At 37.7% G+C, this 21,593-nt stretch overlaps 1 protein-coding gene across 1 annotated transcript in view; it reads left to right on the top strand.

Annotated features, from left to right (window-relative positions):
* Positions 1 to 7,376: 7,376 nt before the first annotated feature.
* Positions 7,377 to 21,593, top strand: part of TRDN (triadin) — a gene marked incomplete at both ends in the record, with an annotated part of 211,439 nt that continues 197,222 nt past the window's right edge. The window contains 3 exon segments of the mRNA XM_081998530.1: positions 7,377 to 7,405; positions 7,820 to 8,076; positions 15,314 to 15,355. Of these exon segments, the coding sequence (XP_081854656.1) occupies positions 7,377 to 7,405; positions 7,820 to 8,076; positions 15,314 to 15,355 (328 nt within the window).

Raw genomic sequence — 21,593 nt, 5'->3', positions numbered from 1 at the left:
TACAGATATAATAACAGAAAAGGAAATTAAAAAAGTACACAGCACCATATGTAATTATAAGTGCCTTTTTTTAATTCAATTGTTCAGTTAATTTTCAGGCATCATTCTCTCCATATTTTGTAATCCCTATTGTATTTCTTTTGTCATGTAGAATTCGTTGCTGCATAATCTCCAACCCTATTTTCCACATTTCATAAAGCATATTACATTTTTATAACTATCAGCCACCAATAAATCTGCAAATGTTCCCTGACACACTGTCCCAGTCACAGCTTTCTAAGCCTGTAGTCTGCAGAAAGACTACTTTTTAATTTTGAGGAGTTGTTTGCCAATATATACATGATATGTATTGAGAGGTTTTTCTCTTTGCACTTTAATTACATAAACTGTAGAGCAACATTTCAGTATTCTGTGTGATGAAGTTAAAGTCTGTAAATCCTGGTATCAGCTGTGAAACTCCTGTTATATATTATCCCCTTTTAGTTATTCCAGTTGCATTCATTCATTCATTCATACATACAGGGATGTAATATGATACCAAAAAAAAGAAATAGATGAATGTCAACCATCTCAAGGGAAGATCTATGCTGCAGCTCTAAATAAATTAGCTTTTCTTAAAATTGTTACATTCCTGCTGAACAGCTTGCAGAAGCTCTTTCATACTTGGAAGACCTACACGAGGTGCACACCACCCATTTCTGGGCTGAACTGTAGATCACTGCCCTACTCATAGAGCCTGTTGCAGATAAAGGTGAGAGAGAGGAGCTTTCAAAGACAAGGTGAATTTGTCTATTTAAGATGTCCTTCCCTGTTTCCCTCTGCCTATCTATCAGTGTTAGGAAGAGTCTTGCCTTTATATTACCATGTATTTCTATTTCCAATAGAAAACATGATCCATATTAGTGGATTTAACTAGGTTCCTAATCCGTTAAAAGTTACCAGGACTGCAGATCCTCCATAGTAAGTGGTTTTAAATCCACTGTAATCACATTCTTTAGCAACATCTGGAGGAGAGCCAAAGGTTTTGAGAGCTATATTCTGGAAAGCTGCCTGGTGGAAAAGGACCTGAGGGTGCTGGTTGACAACCACCCGAACATGAGCCGTCAGTGTGTCCAGGTGGCCAAGAAGGCCAACAGCATCCTGGCCTGTACCAGAACTAGTGTGGCCAGCAGGAGTAGGGGAGTGATCATGTCCCTGTACTCGGCACTGGTGAGGTCGCACCTTGAATACTGTGTTCAGTTTTGGGCTCCTCACTACAAGAAGGATGTTGAGTTGCTGGAGCGTGTCCAGAGAAGGGCAACGAAGCTGGTGAGGGGTCTGGAGTACAAGTCTTATGAGGAGCGGCTGAGGGAACCGGGGTTGTTCAGTCTGGAGAAGAGGAGGCTGAGGGGAGACCTTATCGCTCTCTACAACTACCTGAGAGGGGGTTGTGGTGAGGTGGGTGTTGGTCTCTTCTCCCAAGTAACTAGTGATAGGACGAGAGGAAATGGCCTCAAGTTGCACCAGGGGAGGTTTAGATAGATATGAGGAAAAATTTCTTTATGGAAAGAGTGGTCAAGCATTGGACCAGGCTGCCCAGGGAGGTGGTGGAGTCACCATCACTGGAAGTGTTCAAAAAACATGTGGACATGGCACTTCAGGACATAGTTTAGTGGGCGTGGTGGTGTTGTGTTGATAGTTGGACTTGATGATATTAAAGGTCTTTTCCAACTTTAATGATTCTGTGATTCTGTGACTCTGTGACTTGTCTTGCTCTTCCTCCTCTGAGCTGCTCTGCACTCTGTTATTCGTTGTCTGGTATCTGCATCTCTTGGTCTCTGGTCCTGGCTGCATAAGATGGTGGAAGCTCTCTGTGCTTACAGTGGTGTTGTGGTTTAACCCCAGCCAGCAACTAAGCCCCACGCAGCTGTTCGCTCACTCCCCTGCGGTAGGATGGGGGAGAGAATCAGAACAGTAAAAGTGAGAAAACTCGTGGGTTAAGGTATAGACAGTTTAATAAGTAAAGCAAAAGCTTCGCAAGCAAGTAAGACAAAACAAGGAATTCATTCACTGCTTCCCATGGGCAGGCAGGTGTTCAGCCATCTCCAGGAAAGCAGGGCTCCATCACGTGTAATGGTTACTTGGGAAGACAAATGCCATAACTCTGAGCTTTCCCCCTTTCCTTCTTCTTCCCCCAGCTTTGTATGCTGAGCGTGATGTCATATGGTATGGAATATCCCTTTGGACAGTTTGGGTCAGCCGTCCCAGCTTTGCCCCCTCCCAGCTTCTTACTGGCAGGACATGAGAAGCTGAAAAGACCTTGACTACTGTAAACATTACTTAGCAACAACTGAAACATCAGTGTGTTATCAACATTATTGTCATACTAAATCCAAAACACAGCCCCATACTAGCTACTATGAAGAAAATTAACTCTATCCCAACCAAAACCAACACAAGTAGGTTCTGAGGGTTTCTCCTCTCTCAGCTCAATATTTTGTTCCCACATAAATGCATAAAGGAGTCAAAAATCATGGGTCCAGTGAAGAGTTTTCAACTCCCTGTGCGTATGGAAGTGCTGGGAAATTGCCTACATTCTTATAATGAGGCAAAAGCTTTCTAGACAAAAGTCATTAGACCACTTCAGGAAAGAATATTGTTACTGATATTTTATTGCAGGCCACTATTAACCACAGCAGAAATTCTGTCTTTTCCTTTCCGTTTGTACAAGCCAAGGGTGCAGAAACTATAGCAGAGAGACAAAAAGAGGAGGATGCCAGAGTTGGGCATAAGTATCACCTGAACAACAGGTGTAGGTATCATCTCTTCTTGTGGTAGAAAACATTTTCCCTGCATGGGAAAAGAGTGATTATTGTGAGAGCTCACAAAGGGTGATGTGCTGGGCCTCAAATAATGCAGCAGATTATCGCATATCCATTGCCCAGTCCTTCACTGAAGGGTTCTAATCCCTTGTCTTCTTCTCACTGCGGTACCCTCCTTACCATAGATAGGCTGAGACTGCTGCCTGCCTGATTGCAACAGCAGTGGATTGGTAAGGTCAGCAGGTTAAAGCCCAAGGCTCAAGCTTAACATACAGTGTCGATTTATACAGTCATTCTTTCTCTTTTCTGCTCCCTTAATTAGTATTTAAATATTCAAAGTGAAGTGGAATAGGTCCAACAGCAGCCATTAATGATCTGAATCCAGAGTACTCTATAGCCTATTTATTGGAGTGTTCGTCTGGGGAGTGGAACAGACGAGTCAAAATCTACCAGCTCTCATTTAGAGCAGACTGCACTGAGGCTTCTCACATCCCAACTGAATTGCCCTAGCACCAATATTATTATTTAAAAGGGAACAACTTTTTTTTTTTTAGTAGCATGACTAGCCCTCTGCTTTTAATATGCCCAGCCTTATAAAGGCATTTCATAGTAAATATTTTACTTCAATTTTTTTTTGTACTATTGGCAGAACAAGAACTGTAACACATAAAATAACTATAAAATAACATAAATACAGAAAATTACTATTTTACATTTGAATAAGTCTGAATGGGTATTTTTTGTTTTGGTTTGGGTTTCTTGTCTTGTTTTTCTTCTGAGGTAGTGGAAGGTATAGCTGCTGAAGAGTAAAATCAAGTACCCATCCTTAACCGTGGACTTCTGTGCTTATTTTGCCTTAAGGAGAGCTCAACTCACAAATACAAAGGATATTTTGTCTAAGCTGCCAGGACTACAAGCTCACTCTGGACTCTGAAAGTCACACAGTGTTCTCCTCAAAGTTGTCACCAATTGTCAAGGTTTATTTATACTTAGGAGACCTTGTGTGTCTTCAGATTGTATCCTAAGTGACAACTCTGAAACCAGAGGAATAGTAAGAATCTCACAGTTTTAGCTGTTTGGAATTTAGCAAATAAATCTGTTGATGTAAAGGTGACATTTGTGACATGATGGGGTAGTTCTGTGTGCATGAGAAATTGCGATGTGAAGTCAGAGGTATATATTCCCAAAGTAATCTTTTTATAGTAATGTATATATAACTTTTTAAAGTTCCCATCCTCATTGAAAATCAATAGCAATCACAACCCAAAGTGCCAGGAGGCTCTAGCAGACATGTGGTGGTGGTGGATTAAAATTGGATGGCTGAAATTGTAACAGCCTTCAGCTGCACCCTTCACTCCTCTGCCAGATGTTGCCTCCACTAAAGCAGGGACAACTGATCTACTCATGAATCTCCTGATCCACTGCAGTGTTCATCTAAAGTAAACTGACTTGAATGCTGGTTGGCTGTAATAGAGACAGTGAAATCTGTCTTGGGAGAGAAAATGTGTATAATATGGAAGGCAAGGATGTTTGGAGAAGTTCAGGAGTCTGATTTTAATCTGCTGTTGAATGACCCCTGCCAATTGTAAAACTCAATAAGCTCCATCAAAGCAACAAAAATGCATCTCTCTCTCATTTCTCCCACTGAGCACCTGAAGCCCCATTGACCTTTTGGACAGGAGCTCTGCTTAACTTTAACACTTTTCTGAGAAAAAGGAGAATCGCTGCTGGCTGAATTGATGGAAACATTGCCCATGTATAGGTCCTCTCCTTATCTACTGGTCTAGCTGTTTAAATAGCATCACTGCAGGTTTGGGGAGGTTAGCAATGGTAGGAGATGGACAAAATGCACACAACACCTGGGCACTGCAAAGCAAGGGACAGGCAGAGAAAAACATGAGGATAACACCATGGGTACTGCAATAACAGACTGGTTGTCGGGGGAGGGCAATTATCTTGGTGTTATTGATTCTTCTTTTTGGAGTCATGTAATTACCATGGTATCAACATGCAATACACCCCACATAAGATTATGTAGTAGCAAACAATATCTTCCTCAGGGGTCCCCAGATAAACTCCTCCAGCCAATTTTGTTTATATTAGTATCTAGAGACATAAAAATCTAATTTCTATTTTCAGTGGTTTAGGATATCCTGTCTGGGTTCTTCCAAGTAGTTCAGAAGTTACTGCCCTATAGATGACAACTGCCAGTTCTGTGAGGATGTCTCTGATATCATAAAGTTATCTATAACACTGGAGACCTTCCTTAGGCACCTGACTCATACTGCAAGCACCTTCATTGGGAACCTCTAGCAGTATAATAGCATTTTTCTTAGCTGGACTTCCAGTAAAATTTGTGTCAATAGCTGTTCACTCCCACTTAATGAATGTAACTGTGGTGATTTGATTGTATAGCATCCTGAGTTTTTAAGGGGAAATCCAACTTGACTACATCAACAGCCAAAAGCATAGATAACCTTCTAGTATACTTGAGCTTTGTCTCTGCAGCATTGCTCAAATTGATAAATTGTGGGAAACTATTTTCTTCACCAAAGAAGGCACAGAGCAGTCTGAATTTGAAAAGTTAGGTATACTAAGTAGGAAGGAACTATTTTTACATAGCAACAGACCTAGAGGAATGATCCTTTGCATGGTTATTAAATGTCTATGTCTACATCTATATACATACAAAACTGTGCAAATATCTGCCATTACTGTGTCCTTGGAGATAAGCTGTGATACTAATCAGATTTGTCAAGATGAGACAGTACCTTTCTACCCTTTTACACATCATAAACTCTGACTGATATCTCCTAGGGAAAAAATGCATAATGTGTCATTTATGACCTGTTGCATGCACAAATTACTTGTATTTTGCATGCAGTAGGATAACGAAATGCTATTGATTTTGAATTTGGCTTTAGGAAACTGTTCTTTGTTGCTAGTTGTCACTTGGCAGATTTTTCCTCCTGCTGTGAAATGTTTGATCCAAAATTTATGTTTGGAGAAATGGAAGCAGTGATGGTGTTATAATATATGAAAAGAAGATAAATTCTATCCTAGTAGATAGACATTATTCATAATCAGAATAAACATTCTATAAATAAGACTAAATTTCAAATAAGTATCAAAAAACATGTAATATGCCAATCTTGTTCTGCTTGTACAACATGGCTGCTTAGCATGGCAGCTTTCTGGAGCCTGAAGCAGGGCACTGATCAGTGTCAGGATGCTTGTGCAGAAGTAACCTTAATAGGTAAAGCTGAGGGAAGTACACACAAATGCAATGCACGCGTAATAAACAAAAGAAATGTAGAATAGTTCAGGGTATGAATTTGAACACTTTACAGATATGACAGATTAAGAGTTAGAGAACCTCTGATACCAAAATTGTCCTTCCCAGCTCTACAGATATATGTGAGATACATAAAGGTTATTTCAGGATCACTTTAGAGTATTGTTCTCACTTTCTACAGAAAAAGAAACAAAACTGTTATTCATTAACATAGGGATTGGAAAACTTGTTATGCCATCTTCTTTTCTTTTAGGGCTAAATATATGTACCTACGGGTAATATCAAGGATCTGACCCTTTTTTTAATTCATTTCTTTAGAGAATATTAATATAGTGATTCTCAAATAGAGATTTCACACATGTTGTGATGGCAAGTATCTGAAAGTCTTCAACAGTTTTGTACCTTAGCTCTAGTAATAGTTTCCAAATATGTATTTGCCACCTTCGATGTGAAAGGTGAAACTAAATATGTTTATCTTTGTATAGAGCAGCTCTATCACTTTCCTTATGTCTGTCATTCTAGAAAATTATCAGCTTTATAGGTTGTATGAGCTGTGACAGGAGATAGGTGATCTCAAATTGAGAAGCAAAGGTATGGGCAAACCAGAGGTCACTGGATTCCTTGAAATTTCAGATCTCTCTGTGAAAAAGAGACCCTGAAATAACTGACATTAATTTAGGAGAGTTGGAGTCATCAACCAGACCAGGAACATGTGTAACACATCTTTGAATATTTTAACAGTAGCTTGCAAGCAGATACTGTAAACTAAGCTAAGTGAAGATACTGTGCTCTTCTATTGTTTTTGACTGCGGACTTACAAATATTTTTACTATTGTTATTGTATATACTGGAAAACAAAAAGCAACGAAGATTGTTTAGGTTATCACTTTCTTTTGTGAAGAAGAGTAATTTGAGAATTTTCAAATGTGTCAGGTTTCAGTTACCATAGTTTTCAGTTGTGTCCAGAATTAACATTTCTTAATACCCCAGGAAGAAGTAGATAAAGTCACTACTGTCCGTTTAACAGTTAATGTATATCAGCTGCTTACTTAGCTAATGTATGTACTCAACTTCCTGGCACCTTTCTACTACCAAACCTATGCTTTCTGGAATTAAGTCTGCTTTGGCACTGTAACTCTTATTTCTTAGGAGATTATTTTATTAAATGAAAAATGTCACAAACAAAGGTATTTGAAAATCAGCTATAAGCCTCTTCACAACTTGTAAGGATACTGGACTATATGGAAATACAAAAACAATCTGTATTTCTATTAGATGAAATGGACTACATGCGTTCCTATTGCCATTGGTACGTGTCCTTGACAGCCAAAGTCCAGCCAAACCTCAAATGGCAGAGATGCATTAGCTCCACTACAGTCAATGGAAGTACACTTAATCACCTCACCTGAGAGTCTGGACTACAGCCTGTAACAAGACAGTCCTTTGGAGAGTAATAGTGTTTTATACTCTCATCAATCACTCTCTTAGATCTGTAGCTATTCATGACAGACTAAAAATGTCATATGGTTATAAAAAATGCCAGTCATGGCTATTTCACCATGTTTGCTCCCAAATTAACGTTACTGAAACTGGTCGCAGTTCAGGAAAAACTCCTTCTGGAAAGCACAAGAGCCTGTCTTTAATAATGCAATACTTAACATTTATTTAAAATATTCTGATTACAGAGCGATTTCAAAACTACTTTCATATTCTTGATTTTTAGGCTTCAAATGTCACATTCTATTTCCTCTGCTTTGACTATTTGCCTAGGGCGTATGTCTACAACCACGACAATAATAGATGGTAAGAACGGATCCGTTCCCTCATCATCCATGAAAGTGGGCAAGAAATCAGTTATGGAAGACCTTGTGACAACGTTCAGCTCACCGGCAGCATGGCTTCTCGTTGTTGCTCTGATTGTTACCTGGTCAGCAGTAGCTATTGTAATGTTTGACTTGGTGGATTACAAAGCGTTTGCAGGTAAAATTCAGCATATTCTGTTTGACATCTTATATATTAAAATTTAAAAATTTATTAAGGAGCGTGTATTATGTAAATATGCATGTCTCTCACCTTCTTGGACCCAGCACAGTACCTCTGCTGAGTTTACCAAGAGAGGAGTTATTGTGAGAAATGTCAGAACATATCAGTTTACACTTCATACATCTTTATAATTTAAATCTCTCTATTTTGCAGCCGATCCTCATCCTGGAAAATGTGTATGTTGACAGTAATATAATATGTATATGAGCATGCATGGTCAGATTTCTGTTTTGCAATTTCTATATAAAATTATTTCAAGAAAAATAAATTTAATTATTAATTCACATTTTCTGAAATATATTTTTAAATCTTTCATAGTCGCCTTGACTATTCTGACATCTGCTTACACAGTTCAATGACAAGAAATATGCAAAAGATAATTTCTAAACATGCTAACCCTAAATTAATTTTCAAAAACCATAAGTAAGTCCTGAGACCAGTTTCTTAACATTAACTAAGTCCCACCCTTGTCTTCAATAAGGCAATAATTCTAGCCTAGTTTAAGAATTGGCAAACTGATTGAACAGGATCAAATTTGGGGGTACATATCGGTTACAGAAGAAGTTGAAAATGAAGTGTTTCGTACAAGGGCTGTGATCGTGGTTGAGGAATGGGAAGAAACGAATGGGAAATAGAAATTACCTCATTACTACTTAATTTTTATGCCTTGGATCTGGCAATGATATATAATGGAAAATAAAATAAATTCACTACCTATGTTTTTAAAGGTGCATAGCATTCAGCAAGCCACTTCAACAGCAAAACTGTGAGGTAACCGGGCTGTAATGACTGGGAAACATGTAAGTGAAGCAGAAAACAAATTATTAGGGTCCTTTTCTTCCTAGGAATAACTAGATATACTAGGAATATATAATATATATAATTTATATATATTATATAGGGATATATAATATATAATAAAATAACTAGGAATTTAAAATCAGACTTCAGTCTTTAAATTCAAAATCAATTGAGTTGGTGTTTCAAAGCTAATTTCCTGGACTTTAGTAGTTTACTGATAAATCCATAGATTTTTGTCCTGCTATATATCAATATTGACCTCAAGATTTATTTAAAAAGCTTTTGAGACGTACATAGAGCTTGAAAGAAACTCACCAACCCTGGATCAATGGGTGACATAGAAGCTTAAAATGTAGAGAAAACATATCACAAACCTCTGTTAAGTTTTTTGCTTCTTATTTGCCTTTGTTTGCAGAAGGAATTCATTTGAGTCACAGCAAAACATGAAATTCCTTTTGAGTGCTCCTCCCAAAACAGGCATCAGATTTTAATTTGGACACAACACACTTAATGTTACAACATAGATGTAAACCAAGAGAGAGAAGCCACCATAATTTGCTTTTAATTTTCCATATTAACTATCAATCAATTAATCAATTAAACAAGTTCTTAATATGTTTTCAATAAGCAGTCAAGAACCAGGGCATAACTCAGGCAAAACTCCTAAACTAAGCGATTCCTGAACTGGCTGTCAGCTCACACATGCTCAATATACTAGCCGGGGTAATGTTAGGCAATGAGAATCTGTATTTGTATTGGAGACTGTAGAAAACTTTGTAAGCAGATAAAATCAGATGTTCACGTTGTATTGGGTAAATGAGCTTAAATCTCAAAGGTGTTGATGGAAACTGACATTTTCAGATGAGGTTGTAGAAATAAAAATATTGTAAAATTTAATCAGCAGGGTGAGTTCTTATTTTGTGGAGAACTCTGAGAGATGATACTTTAGTATTTTGAGTTCATGAGTTCGTTTCTTTTCCTTCCCAAAGATATTTCTGTTCCGAAGTGATTAACTAAGCCAGCATTTAAATCAGGTCTCAGTGGTGAAATGTTAAGAGAAAGAACTGCTGTGCTCCTTCAGACCAGGATGTATTAAACCGTTTTCTGTATTTACATAAATATAACAATGGCTACATAGCTCTTATCATGACCCCTGGGTTTCAACTCCTGAGTTCCTACTCAGTGTGATTTTTCCAGGTGAAACTCACTGATTTATAAAAAATCCATGGAAATAGCTGAAGATTTCACATAAGACCACCTAACTGGCATTATCGATAATAGAATGATTTTCACCCTCTGACAATTTGGCCCTTTGCCTCCAGTGGAGGTAATGCTGTCTTTTCATGTAGAAAGTAGAATTTGGAGCATATATTTATGTGACTGCTTAAATCTAAAGCCCAGTATTATTTTCTCTTGGGTTTGACACTGTTCTTTGAACAACCAGAACTCTGTAAAAAAGGTGAATTGTTATTTTCAGGACAGTAAGTTTAGTTTTGCATGCATTATTAAAATTAATTTCCTAGGTTTTAAATGTAAATGAAAGATGCCAAAATAATTATATTCAACTGTATATTTTTAATCTATAAAACACAAAATACTGAATGTATTTTTTCCTTAAATAACACTTGCATTTCATAAATAAGTGCATTCCATTTCTTTCCCATTTCTTTCCCATGAAGTTCAACTCCAGAAAATATGCACGGCATATGAATGAGGCAAGCTGAGAGCTGAACTCAGTTAGTCTAGAGAAGAGGAAACCGAGGGGTGAATTAAGAGCAGCCTGCAGCTTTTTGATGGACAGTTACAAAGGTGACAGATGACAAACAGTTACCAAGATGTTGTCTGTGTTATACCAGGTGATATTGCCAGAAATTGCTGCCTCAGAGGTTCGTGTTGGACACTGTGGGGAAGAAGTCTTTCCCAAGAGGGCAGCACAGCACTGAAACAGGTTGCTGAGAGGGGCTGCGGATTCTCTGTCCTTGGTAGTGTTGAAGATGTGGTCAGATGGCCATGGCTGGCCAGATCCAGTGTTGGCAACAGTCCCTCACAGAGAAGGATTGTACCAGATAAAGTCTAGAGTTGCCTACTGATCAACATCTATGTGACTACAAGATTTGATTAAAACATCTGTTAGAATCACATAAGGTACGTAGAAAGCACCTAACCAGAGATCTCAGTGGAGACCCGAAGTTAACCAAGGGGCTGATTGTCCCATCCTCGCATATGAGGAGTGGATCTGTGGACCTTTGTGGTTGGGATTTCACTCACTCATTCACACAGTTAATACTGTTGATTTTCATGCAGGTGTTTCTCACTGATTCCTGGTGGGGTGACTTAAAAGCACACTGTGCACATCTGCAGGACCAGCCTTTTCTAGATTTGCAGGAAGCAAGAGCCTGAGTCGGGAGAGCTCTCTGAAAGCTGGTAAAGTGCCACATGCCTCCACACCGGGGCTGGCTCTGACGTGAGGACTCCCACCAGAGACCTCACTACGTTCTGTGCCAGAAAGCAGTGACTGTACTGCACAGGACTGGCTGCAGCAGAAAACAGGAGCGGGTTGCATTAGTAAACCAGGCTGGGAACACACAGATTTGTTCCTCCTGATTACAGCACAGAGCTGCTAGCCTCTGGCCGATAAAGGAAGTGCAATGCCCTAAATCATGAGTTTATCTAGATTACACACATATTCATGGAGCTAAATAGAAATGCATCAGCAGAGTGGGAAGCATTTTAGACTTGAACTGAAGCATTGTTTTCTTATTTCAACAATTAATAATTTTGCTCTCATTATCTTAAAGGCAAATAATTCCCAAAAGACATAAAGTATTACTATATGTATTTTAGCCCTTATGTATTCTTTTAATTTAACAGTATAAACTTCACATTGCCTCTATGATTACAGAGCGCCAACCCATAGATTTTGCTTCTTGATTACTGTGGTTTCAGGTTCTTTTAGAAGTAAACTTCCAAGTTTGGGAATTTTGACAATTTATGCAAGATTAAATTTGTCCCAGAAGTAACTCTATGAAAAGGAGGTTTGGTTTCGTCTTAAAATAGATGTGGTAAATTACTTGAGGGAGGTGGGGCTCTCTATTCAGTATTTGAAAAGGAGCTTTTAGAACTGAGGGAGGCTGAGGGTGGATAACGCTTAGGTTTTAGGTAGCTAAAGTTAGATGACATGAATTCAAGCTCCACACATAGAAAGATTTAACATTTATTTTGTGTAATTTTACAAATCCAGAACATGATTACTGTAAATGCTATAGTATGCTACAGTATTCAGGAGGTACTGGTTATGGTAGAAAATATTGCAGGAGGACTCTGTGTTATGGGGTGCACATGTAAAAGTAGTGCTTCCTTGGTGGTTATGGGTCAGTTTGTTCAGAGGTTAGAACAGAGATAGGATCTGCAAGTCAGCTTTGTCAGTGGAATTTGAGGAAAACATGAACCAAGAATTAGATCAGTGCTGAAAGATTTTCCCCTGTTCTATCTACCCAGAAGAAGGAAATTAAATTTTACAGTGTTTCACTTTAGTGTGCTATGTTCATTCCTTTGAGGAAAGAAGTGAAAGCTTGCATTCCTATTATGCTGCCTTGTACAACTATAAACATGACTGAAATATTTCTAATGTAGTATGAAGGTGACATGCATTACAAAAGCCAGAGATAAGAAACCAAGAATCCCATGCAGTATGTAGCATGTGTTTAATATGCAGGAAGTAACATACTACTTTGGAAAATCTCTTATATATTCTCAGAATTTTCAGGAATGCAGAAAAAAGATTCATTTTGGTTTGATGTGTGCTTTGCAACAGTTTGTTATTACTACCATCCTTTGTGTTAGAAAATACATCTTGTTAATTGGCTTCACAATTCATGAATGTATTTCACGCATTTCTTGTGCACATAACTGGATTATATATTTTAATTGGTAAATGTAACTAAATAATTTAAGATTATTTTAGTCCTAATGATTGATTGCCCAGGAATCCACGTTTGCTAATGGGCTAATAAAGTGTTCGGAATTCCCTGCCATCTCTGTGACCAATTACAGTTAATTAACACCACCCTAATTTCAGCTACAGAATGTTCAATATTCAGAGTAAATTGATAGTGATTTAGCCAGTCACCTAAAGGTCAGACTAAATCAAACCTAATGAAACCGCACCAAATCTACGAAACCCAAAACTATCCACAAAATAATCCAAGTTAAAATCTAGATCACACCCCTAACATGGTGATCTTGCCACCTTATTGTGAGTGCTTTCACAATAGCAGTCAAAAAAGAAAAAAGAGCAGGAACTTTGTCGTGGATAATTCAGTTTGCTCAACCATAAAGAGACTTTTTAGAGACCTGCAGCAAAGGCAGATCTCTGTGGAGGTACTGTCTGTCAGGCAATGGGGAGCAAACAGGGCATGGAGGCATGGAGCTCCCAGCTCCGCAAAAAGCAAGAAGAATTCAAGTCAGATGTTCTCTTTAATACTTTTTTTTTTTTTCCTTTTTAATTTAATTGCAAAACATCCAGCCAAATTGTTGTGGGGTCTCCCACATCAGCTTCTGACTAACAGAGTCTGAAGTCACCATTTCCCTGCCTTAGCTTGTGGTCACTTCTCTTACTGTCTTGTAGCCACAGAAAGCTTTGGGCTGGCCCTGGGTAGTCAGGATGATATAGCTATTAATATTCTCCAGTAGAGAAAAAAAGAAAAAAAAACAAACAAAAACTATAGGAACGATATTTTCACGTGAACATTTGTATTTTGGAGAAAAAAGACACAAGAAGGTAAAGAACAGGACTCCAAGCAACTTGTAGTGTATAATTGACACACTGACATTTGTTTTCCCACTCTCGGCATAAAACTGCAAGGTGCAAAACCTGTTTAGGTGCAGAGCGCTTGTTTCATCATTAAGATAAGTGGAAGTCAGCAAAATACGGTTATTCTACTGCATTTATTTTCTTCTTTTTTTTTGTGAGATAATCATTAGGAATATATACATCCATTTTTCTCTGGGAATGATAACAGTAGTCCTTCTGTTAGGCTCGTGTTCACTGGAAACTTTTCAGAACTGCAAAAAGAAGAGTGTACTTATATTTACTCTTGTATTTTATGCCAGTATATCCACCAGTTTTAAAACTGATAATACATTTGCATTTATTCAGGAAAAAGAATAAACTTCTGGCTTAGTTTAAAGCACCAGCAAACTTAACAGAGCAAATAAGTTTGTCTCTTGGTACAAGAGATGTTTCATGGTGTCACCAAATTGAAATAATTGATGAAAGCTTTTCCATACATGCAAAACCGTAGATAAAACTCCCACAGAACAAAGGAGTGGGATGTAAAAAAAAGTGTTGGCTTTTGCTGTGCTCACTTTGGAACTTATCAAAACAGGACTATAGTCTCTTGAAATACAATTTTTACTGTATTTACGTGTGTCAGTCCAGAGCATAAGTAAACAGCTTATGCATTTCAAAGTTCTTAAGAAAATTCTTAATTGAATTACATAGGACTTCCACTAATGTACCCAAAACCTACACAATAATTTTCTTCCACTGTCCTCCATAATGATAAAAACAATTAAAGGGATTTAAACCCAATTCAATTTTAAAGAAGGGCTGCCCAGATGACATCTTACTTCCCGTGTTTCACTCTGCAGCAAGTCCTACAGCTGAGTTATAAACCCCTAGAAAATGAGTTTATACTGGAAAGAATGACAGTCTATGAAGTACTGCTATGCTTGAAGTACTGCATTCATCCCAAATGGCCTAGCATATACAAGATGATAAATTGATATAGATCAAACTTCATGAGGTCACGAAGTTGAAAATACGAAATTTCAGAAACTGACTCACTGAATAGGGAAGGATCTAAGAAGCTAAATAAGTCTTGCATGCTTAAATGCACTTCATGGGATACAAAACACAAACCAAATTTCCTGTGAAATTTCTAATTTTAAACATACAAACAAAACCAGTAATTCATTTCAGTAACACTTGCAGTAATGTGATTCTTTGCTTATTTGCTGTTCAAGAAATCAAAATAATCCAGCCAGAGTCAACTGTATGTAATATATTATTTTCAGCAATAGAATATGTTTGTAACTTGTGAAAATACCTGTGCCTTATTTAAGCATGTTTTTAGATTGCTCAGATTCGTATTGTATTATCTCACACCTACAGCATATTGTTTTTCTTTTTAATGAACTCCAAGTTCTGCTTCATAACAGCAGCCCCACAGAGATGAAATAACTCCTCACTTCGCTCCATAACTGCTTCCTTTAGTCAAGCGACACCTGAGGATGTTCATTATCGCTAACGGTGTTTCTTCCTTTTTTTTGTTGGCCTTTCTGGGGTTCATCCTGTTGCCATCTGCTCTAGCCACCTATTCACAACATTGCGATGATCCCTGTTTACCACCTGGTAAAGACATTCTGCCTGCAGCGTTCTGAATCCGCGTGTGCACGTGCGGTGTGCTGGCCGGAGACAGCAAAGCATGGGCACGAGCAGCGTGCCAGGACGCGGCAGCACTGCTTCTCTGCTAACCCCCAAATCTGGCTGGCTGGGGCTGCGAAGTTCATTGCAATAGCCTCCTCCCGATCTTCACGTCATGCTTGAAATGGATCTGTCAGCTAAGAGACGCCCTCGGTCAGGAGATTCCCAGGAAACGGTGGCAAGCTGAGAGATACACATTTGACCTTCATAAATGCCCTTTAAAAATGCCATTGTACAATTATTTAACAGCACTGCCTTTTTAATCTGAAGTTAAGATCTATCTTCTTAGTCAGAGAATTGAATCTTTAGAATAAAAAATAAAGCTTGAAATTTTAGATAAAATGTCCGGCTGTTTCAGAAAACGTCGCCTAATTAGGGTCTGATCCATCAAATCAGAAGCTTTTCAGCTGATATCAAGTCACATAAATTACATGCAAAGCCCATCCAAAACCTATAGTCCTGTCCATGTGTATGGCTATATCAAAAGTACCTGAAATTACTTGATACTTTGTAACACTCTGTGAATTTCCTTCTAAATTTTGGCAAGTAGATTCTAGTTATACTTACTTTGTTCTCGTTCTGGGTAAAATGCCTTTGTCCACTTTCAGATGAGGTTTTCTCTATGGGCTTGACCTCAATATAATTGTCGAAGGCTGATAGTAGCAAAAGGCAAGGAAGATTTATACTACAGACTGTAGTCTTCATATTTACAATTTAAGTATCTATAAAATGGAAATTACTGGGTAATGTTGAGTCTGAGTTTTCTTTGGCATTGCTTTTATACTTATAATACAATATACTTATAATTCAAAATTGAAGTATCATTTTTTACTTATAATTCAATTATACCCACCAGAATTCATCCTGAAGCCTAGTGCTGTAAGTATGGCACAAATATTAGTCTATGAAACAGGAAGATAAGACCTAAGGACACCTATGCTGATAAAATGGAATATTAATAACAGAAGACTTTATTCAGTTTTATACGTTAGATATTGCTCTTCAGAAGACCACAAAGTAGAAACAAACTACTGCTACTACTAACAAACCTTAAAAATATATAAACTTCCAAATTAAAATACAGGTCTCTATACGAGATAATATTTTACTAAAACTAGGATACGTTTTATCATCACAAACTACTGTTATGCTCCTGTATTTTATCAAACATGACAGAAATTCTCTGTCTTCATCAGCTGTACCTTGTCAGTATCAATGAATTAGGTTATATCTCATAGATCAATCTTTACACCAGATAATTACCATAATTTGTAATTTAATTGCATTCAATCCATTGGAGTCAAAATATGCAATTGATGAAAATCCAACAATTATTAAGTAATTCACTGCAATTCAATAAAAAAACCCCCACACTTTAAAATAGTTTGAACTCTGAGTATATTTTTAACTATTTGACAAGCAAAAAAGATTGATAAGAGTCTCTGCATTCCTGACAGAGTTATTAATACTGGAATAATGACTGAAGTGATTTGCACAGATAAATCAATTAGTCACTTTTTGTTGTGCATTTCACAGGAATAAATGACATGGGCCATGAAACATAACCAGATTTGCTTGAGGCACTACAACAAATCATACCATGTGATTAATGAATTCCTATTTCCAAAGGCCGTTGTTAAAGGACTCATTTTCAGTCCTGATGAAAAAAAGGTTTCTCCTGTTTGCAAAATACCACAATTTTGCTGAAGTTGAAATTACTTTAACACTTTATGAAAATTATCTTCTGTCCCAAGCATGTACCTAATGCTGACTGAAGGACTCTGGAATTTTGTCATTTGTTGATTTCAAAGAGCTCTGTTAAGTGGGGGTTATTACCATTAAAGGTACGAATTCTATTTTCAAATCAATTGGAGTTAAAATTGTGAGCCAAAGAGAGTACAAAACTGAAGAAATTAGCTGGTCAGAATTCTTGTTCTCACATTTTGAATCAAATTATTGTTTCTGTACCAATAATGCTGGACTGCTACAAAGAATTGTAGCAGTTTAATTTTGATGTAATGATCATGAAAGTCAGTTTCACAATACATAGGGATTTTTCAGAAGTAGTTAATACCTACAACACATCTGAAATTATTTCTTAAAGAATTATTTTAACCAAATTTGCATTTGTTTAGTAAAGAAAGTCCACACAAACTTCCAAATTTTCTTGCAGATATCTACAAGAGGTAACAAAATTAATTTGAGTTTTCCTAAGGTTTTGTTGAAAAGTTGTATGCAAAGTCCTTCAATATGACTGGGATTCTTTCTCTGCCAGCTTTAACTCTTCCAAATTTCAGCATTTGCCAGAAAGTTCTGGAATTTGTTATAGCAAAGCATTGTTGGTGGTACCAGTGCTGTTTTGGAATGCAAATAATTTATCGAGGTGTACAGTCATATTGACCTGTAATTGATTATGAACGTAAAGTTACAAATCTAAGTGCTTAGCCAAAATGTGCAACAAGAGGGATTTAAATATGAAACAGCACCACTAATAGGATCCATGTCACATATCTCAGTTATATGAAAATAAGGTGTCATGTCCATGCTAATTTTTCAGGCTTCCTTTCCTTCCTAGCTAATCTAAAGGGATGGGCATTTTTGGAAATTAATTCATATAATCCTATAAAAGAAGTCAGAGGAAGGCGAGAGACTTGCCTTCTGAAGGTTACAATATGTCTTTCAATATTGGCTTTTGAGGGAGTCTAGAAACCACCAGGGATTCAACACCTGGCTTTCAGGTACATTTGGCTAGATAGGACAATCTGAACTTAAGCTGTGATTAAATGAAATTGCATATTGTCAACAAAAAGTCAACAAATACTAATTGCATGTTTCATACCTGAGCTTAACCTGCTGAGTAACCATTTGCTTTCTTTCCCCTCCTTCCTCCTTCAACTCACATTTAGTGTTTTTCTACTACATTATCTAAAAGGAACAATTGGCTCAGTCCCTTTTTAAAGTTCAGCAAAAGGTAAAATTTCACAGCCTGCATCTGTCCGAGAAACACTACTCTGTATCCAAAAGGCAGATTTACAGTTTAGGAAAAAGGAATTCACAGTTTAAATTCAGGATCCAGTCCCTGCTACTCCCAACAAAATAGATGATATGTGATATATTGTATATTAATTATAGTTTATAGCTATAGATTAGTTACAAATTACATGTTGCATACTATATAACATATACTAGCAAGAGAAGTATATTGTGAGTTTATTTTAAAAAAATTGTGTTCTAAGGTCTGCCAAGAAATGAGAAGTCAGACAGACTAATCCAATCTGAATGGGTTGAATCCAAGACTATTCTAAAAAAATTCATTATACTGTACCCTTGCTAGACACCTGTAAATAAAAAAAAAAAATCTAAATTACATCAAAATACCAAGCTCAAACTTTGTTATGAAAATCTGCATTTCCTCAGCTTCACTCTTGAAGCAAGAGTACACACATCCTCTGGAAACGGTTATCTTTCTTTGCATGTGTGTGAAGCAAATGGCATCTTTCTTTCTACTTGTTACCCCTGAATTGCTTTATTTCCTTTGTTTCTTGTGTGTTTTGTTCTACGAGGGAAGACCCTGCTGTTGTCAAAGTTGTGGGGAGAGCTAAAAGCATGGATAAGAGCAGTAGTAATTTTCACTTCAGCATTAACTGGTGTGGTGTTCTTAAGCATTTTAGGACACATTGTTACTGTTAGCTTTACTTTTTAAAACTGTAGGAAATATAGCAAAAGTTAAACAGAAGATCTATGCACAAGGAGTCAACTTTCCAGGGCTGTGTCACTTGCATCAGACTGCAAGTGGATCTCACAGTATCTGTTTGTATACAAAATTTACTTTCGCAAATACCACTAAAATATCCTCTACATAGCCCCAAACTGATTTTTCTAAACTTCTTATGTTAAACAGGATTTGCAACTTGGGCCTGTTAGTGTAGGCGTGACTGGAGAATTTCGCCTCTGGACACTTACAATTTCTAATCCCTTTTTATAGTTTGCTATGAAGTTGTTATGAATTAAAGACCAGGATATGATGTTGAAGGCTCTGATTCATCAGCAAAGATGGCTTGCCTTGGGGTTGGAATAATTTCCTCTGCTCTTGATCTTGCTCTTCTCTGAGCATTTCCCTTGCCTGCCCGGGGGGACAGCTCTGCTACCTGTGAAGCAGTTCCTGAACTGCTAGCTGACGGACCAGCATGTAAAAATAAATTGACACCAATTCTTGTTTAGTTTACAGTTGTAATCCCTGCAGCTGTAAAAGCCTCTGGCTGTAAAAGCAACTGAGCCATCCCTAAGCAACCAGTGGGTAAAGGGTAGGTGGACAGCTGGAGCGGAAATCAAGGCAGCTGTCCGAAGTTAAACCATCCCTGCTTGTGAATCAAAACCTCGGTTATGCTAAGACCCCTCTGGCCATGTCTAGTCTGTTATTCACTTGGAGTCCTTAGGACCTCTAGATTAGAATAAAGTACAAATGACATCAGGGGTCGGGCTGCAGATATACTTTTTAATAGCCTAAATATAGGTATTCATTCTCCTGGTAAACACCTGAGAAGAACATTTGTTGAAAAACTAAAATCTCTACATCTCAGTGCATGAGGCTAATGCAAATAAATAAATGCCTTACGATAAGCAAAGTAAATATTCCCTGTTATACCACTCAATCTTTCTGAATAGAATAGTGCACACAACAGTACACTAAATGAAGAGATCATGCATATTTCTTTGCAATTATGTCATTTCATCATGACCCATCAGTAATTTATTTGATGTGCCTGATTGTTCAGTAACACATAGCTATATAATATAATCTTAAAAAAAACATTAACCAAAATATTTCTTGCATCTACATTATTAATAAGCAGAAGCAAAATAATAGAAAATCAGCCTGGTCTTTTCTGTTTCAGATTAATCAATTAAAAATAAAAGGAATTATTTAAGGAAACATTTATATTTCAAATAAATTTACTTGCATATTTCATTATAGCACTTTTAGAAAATAACTCTTCATACTGATGCCATCAAAGAAGTTGCTTCAAGCCTGCACTTTGCCTGTCTTTGTAACCTGCAAGTCCGTGTAGGACTACTTCTGACTACTGCTAAGATTTGGCTTGTGAGTCAGAACATTGCAACCAGAAGTAGTTCTGAAGAGACTTGTGTTTAACTTCCTACTAAACCATTTGCATATGAAAAAACTAGTGGTAAACAGAGATATGGTTCCCATCTTGATACTATTAAATTCCGTGTATATACTTCTACTGAAACTCCTAGGAAAAAGACTAGGCCAACGACTCAGATCGTATTTGTGGTCTGCCTTCAACTGTCTACATTTGTGGGAAACCTTCACACAGACAGCGCAATCATTCAGTCTGCCATTTCAAGTGCAGTGGAGAGAAACATAGACCGAATGAGAGTTGTCCCTCTTCCTAAGCAGTGCTTGGTACAGGTTTCAAGAAAATAAAAAGTTTGCTGGACAGAAAGGTCAGAAGAAATACTCTGTCAGAGGCTGGAAAATACCTCTGAAATACGATCTCGGCATAAGCGGGGTAGGGAGAAATCTGGTGAAGTCACAATCGGAAAAGCCTTTAAGGGAATACTTGTATTACCCGCTGATGGTTCCTCTCCCCAGGTGTGGATAGTTGGGAGCAGGGGCCTCACTTCCATTAGAGGTGCCAGGAAGGTGGAGCACATTAAACTGTGCTGCTGCTTCGCTTGCCAGCTTACTTGCCTACAGGAGCAGTAAGACCAGAACTAGTTAATTATGCAGATGTGCACAAGTGTGTGTGAAAGAAACTCTAGAAATATGGTAAGAAAAGAACAGGAGTATGTTTTCATAGTAGCTGGCTCTGTGTCACAACTTGGATTTGCATTCCCCTTCATTCCGGACTCAGGTTTATTTTGGCCCAAGTATACGTAGGTTTCTTCTTCCCACCCTTTACCTGTATTCCGTTCTGTGTGGTTAAGCCAGGGCTCAGCAGTTGCCTCAGCCAGGACTTGTGTAAAGGAGGCGGCTCAAGAGGAGACGTGACATGAAGAGTGGGACACAGATGGCAGTGAATACTAAGCAGGCATGAAGAGGCATCAAAAAACTGTGCTGAAAGGAAGAGATTATCTAAAAGGATTAATATTAGGTAGAATCCAATCTGTATTTATACTTTGCCCAACCAAGCCGTAGAAG

This window comes from Phaethon aethereus, assembly GCF_964289735.1.
Source record: "Phaethon aethereus genome assembly, chromosome: 3".
NCBI lineage: Eukaryota > Metazoa > Chordata > Aves > Phaethontiformes > Phaethontidae > Phaethon > Phaethon aethereus.
This window is presented reverse-complemented; position numbering and strand designations above follow the sequence as displayed.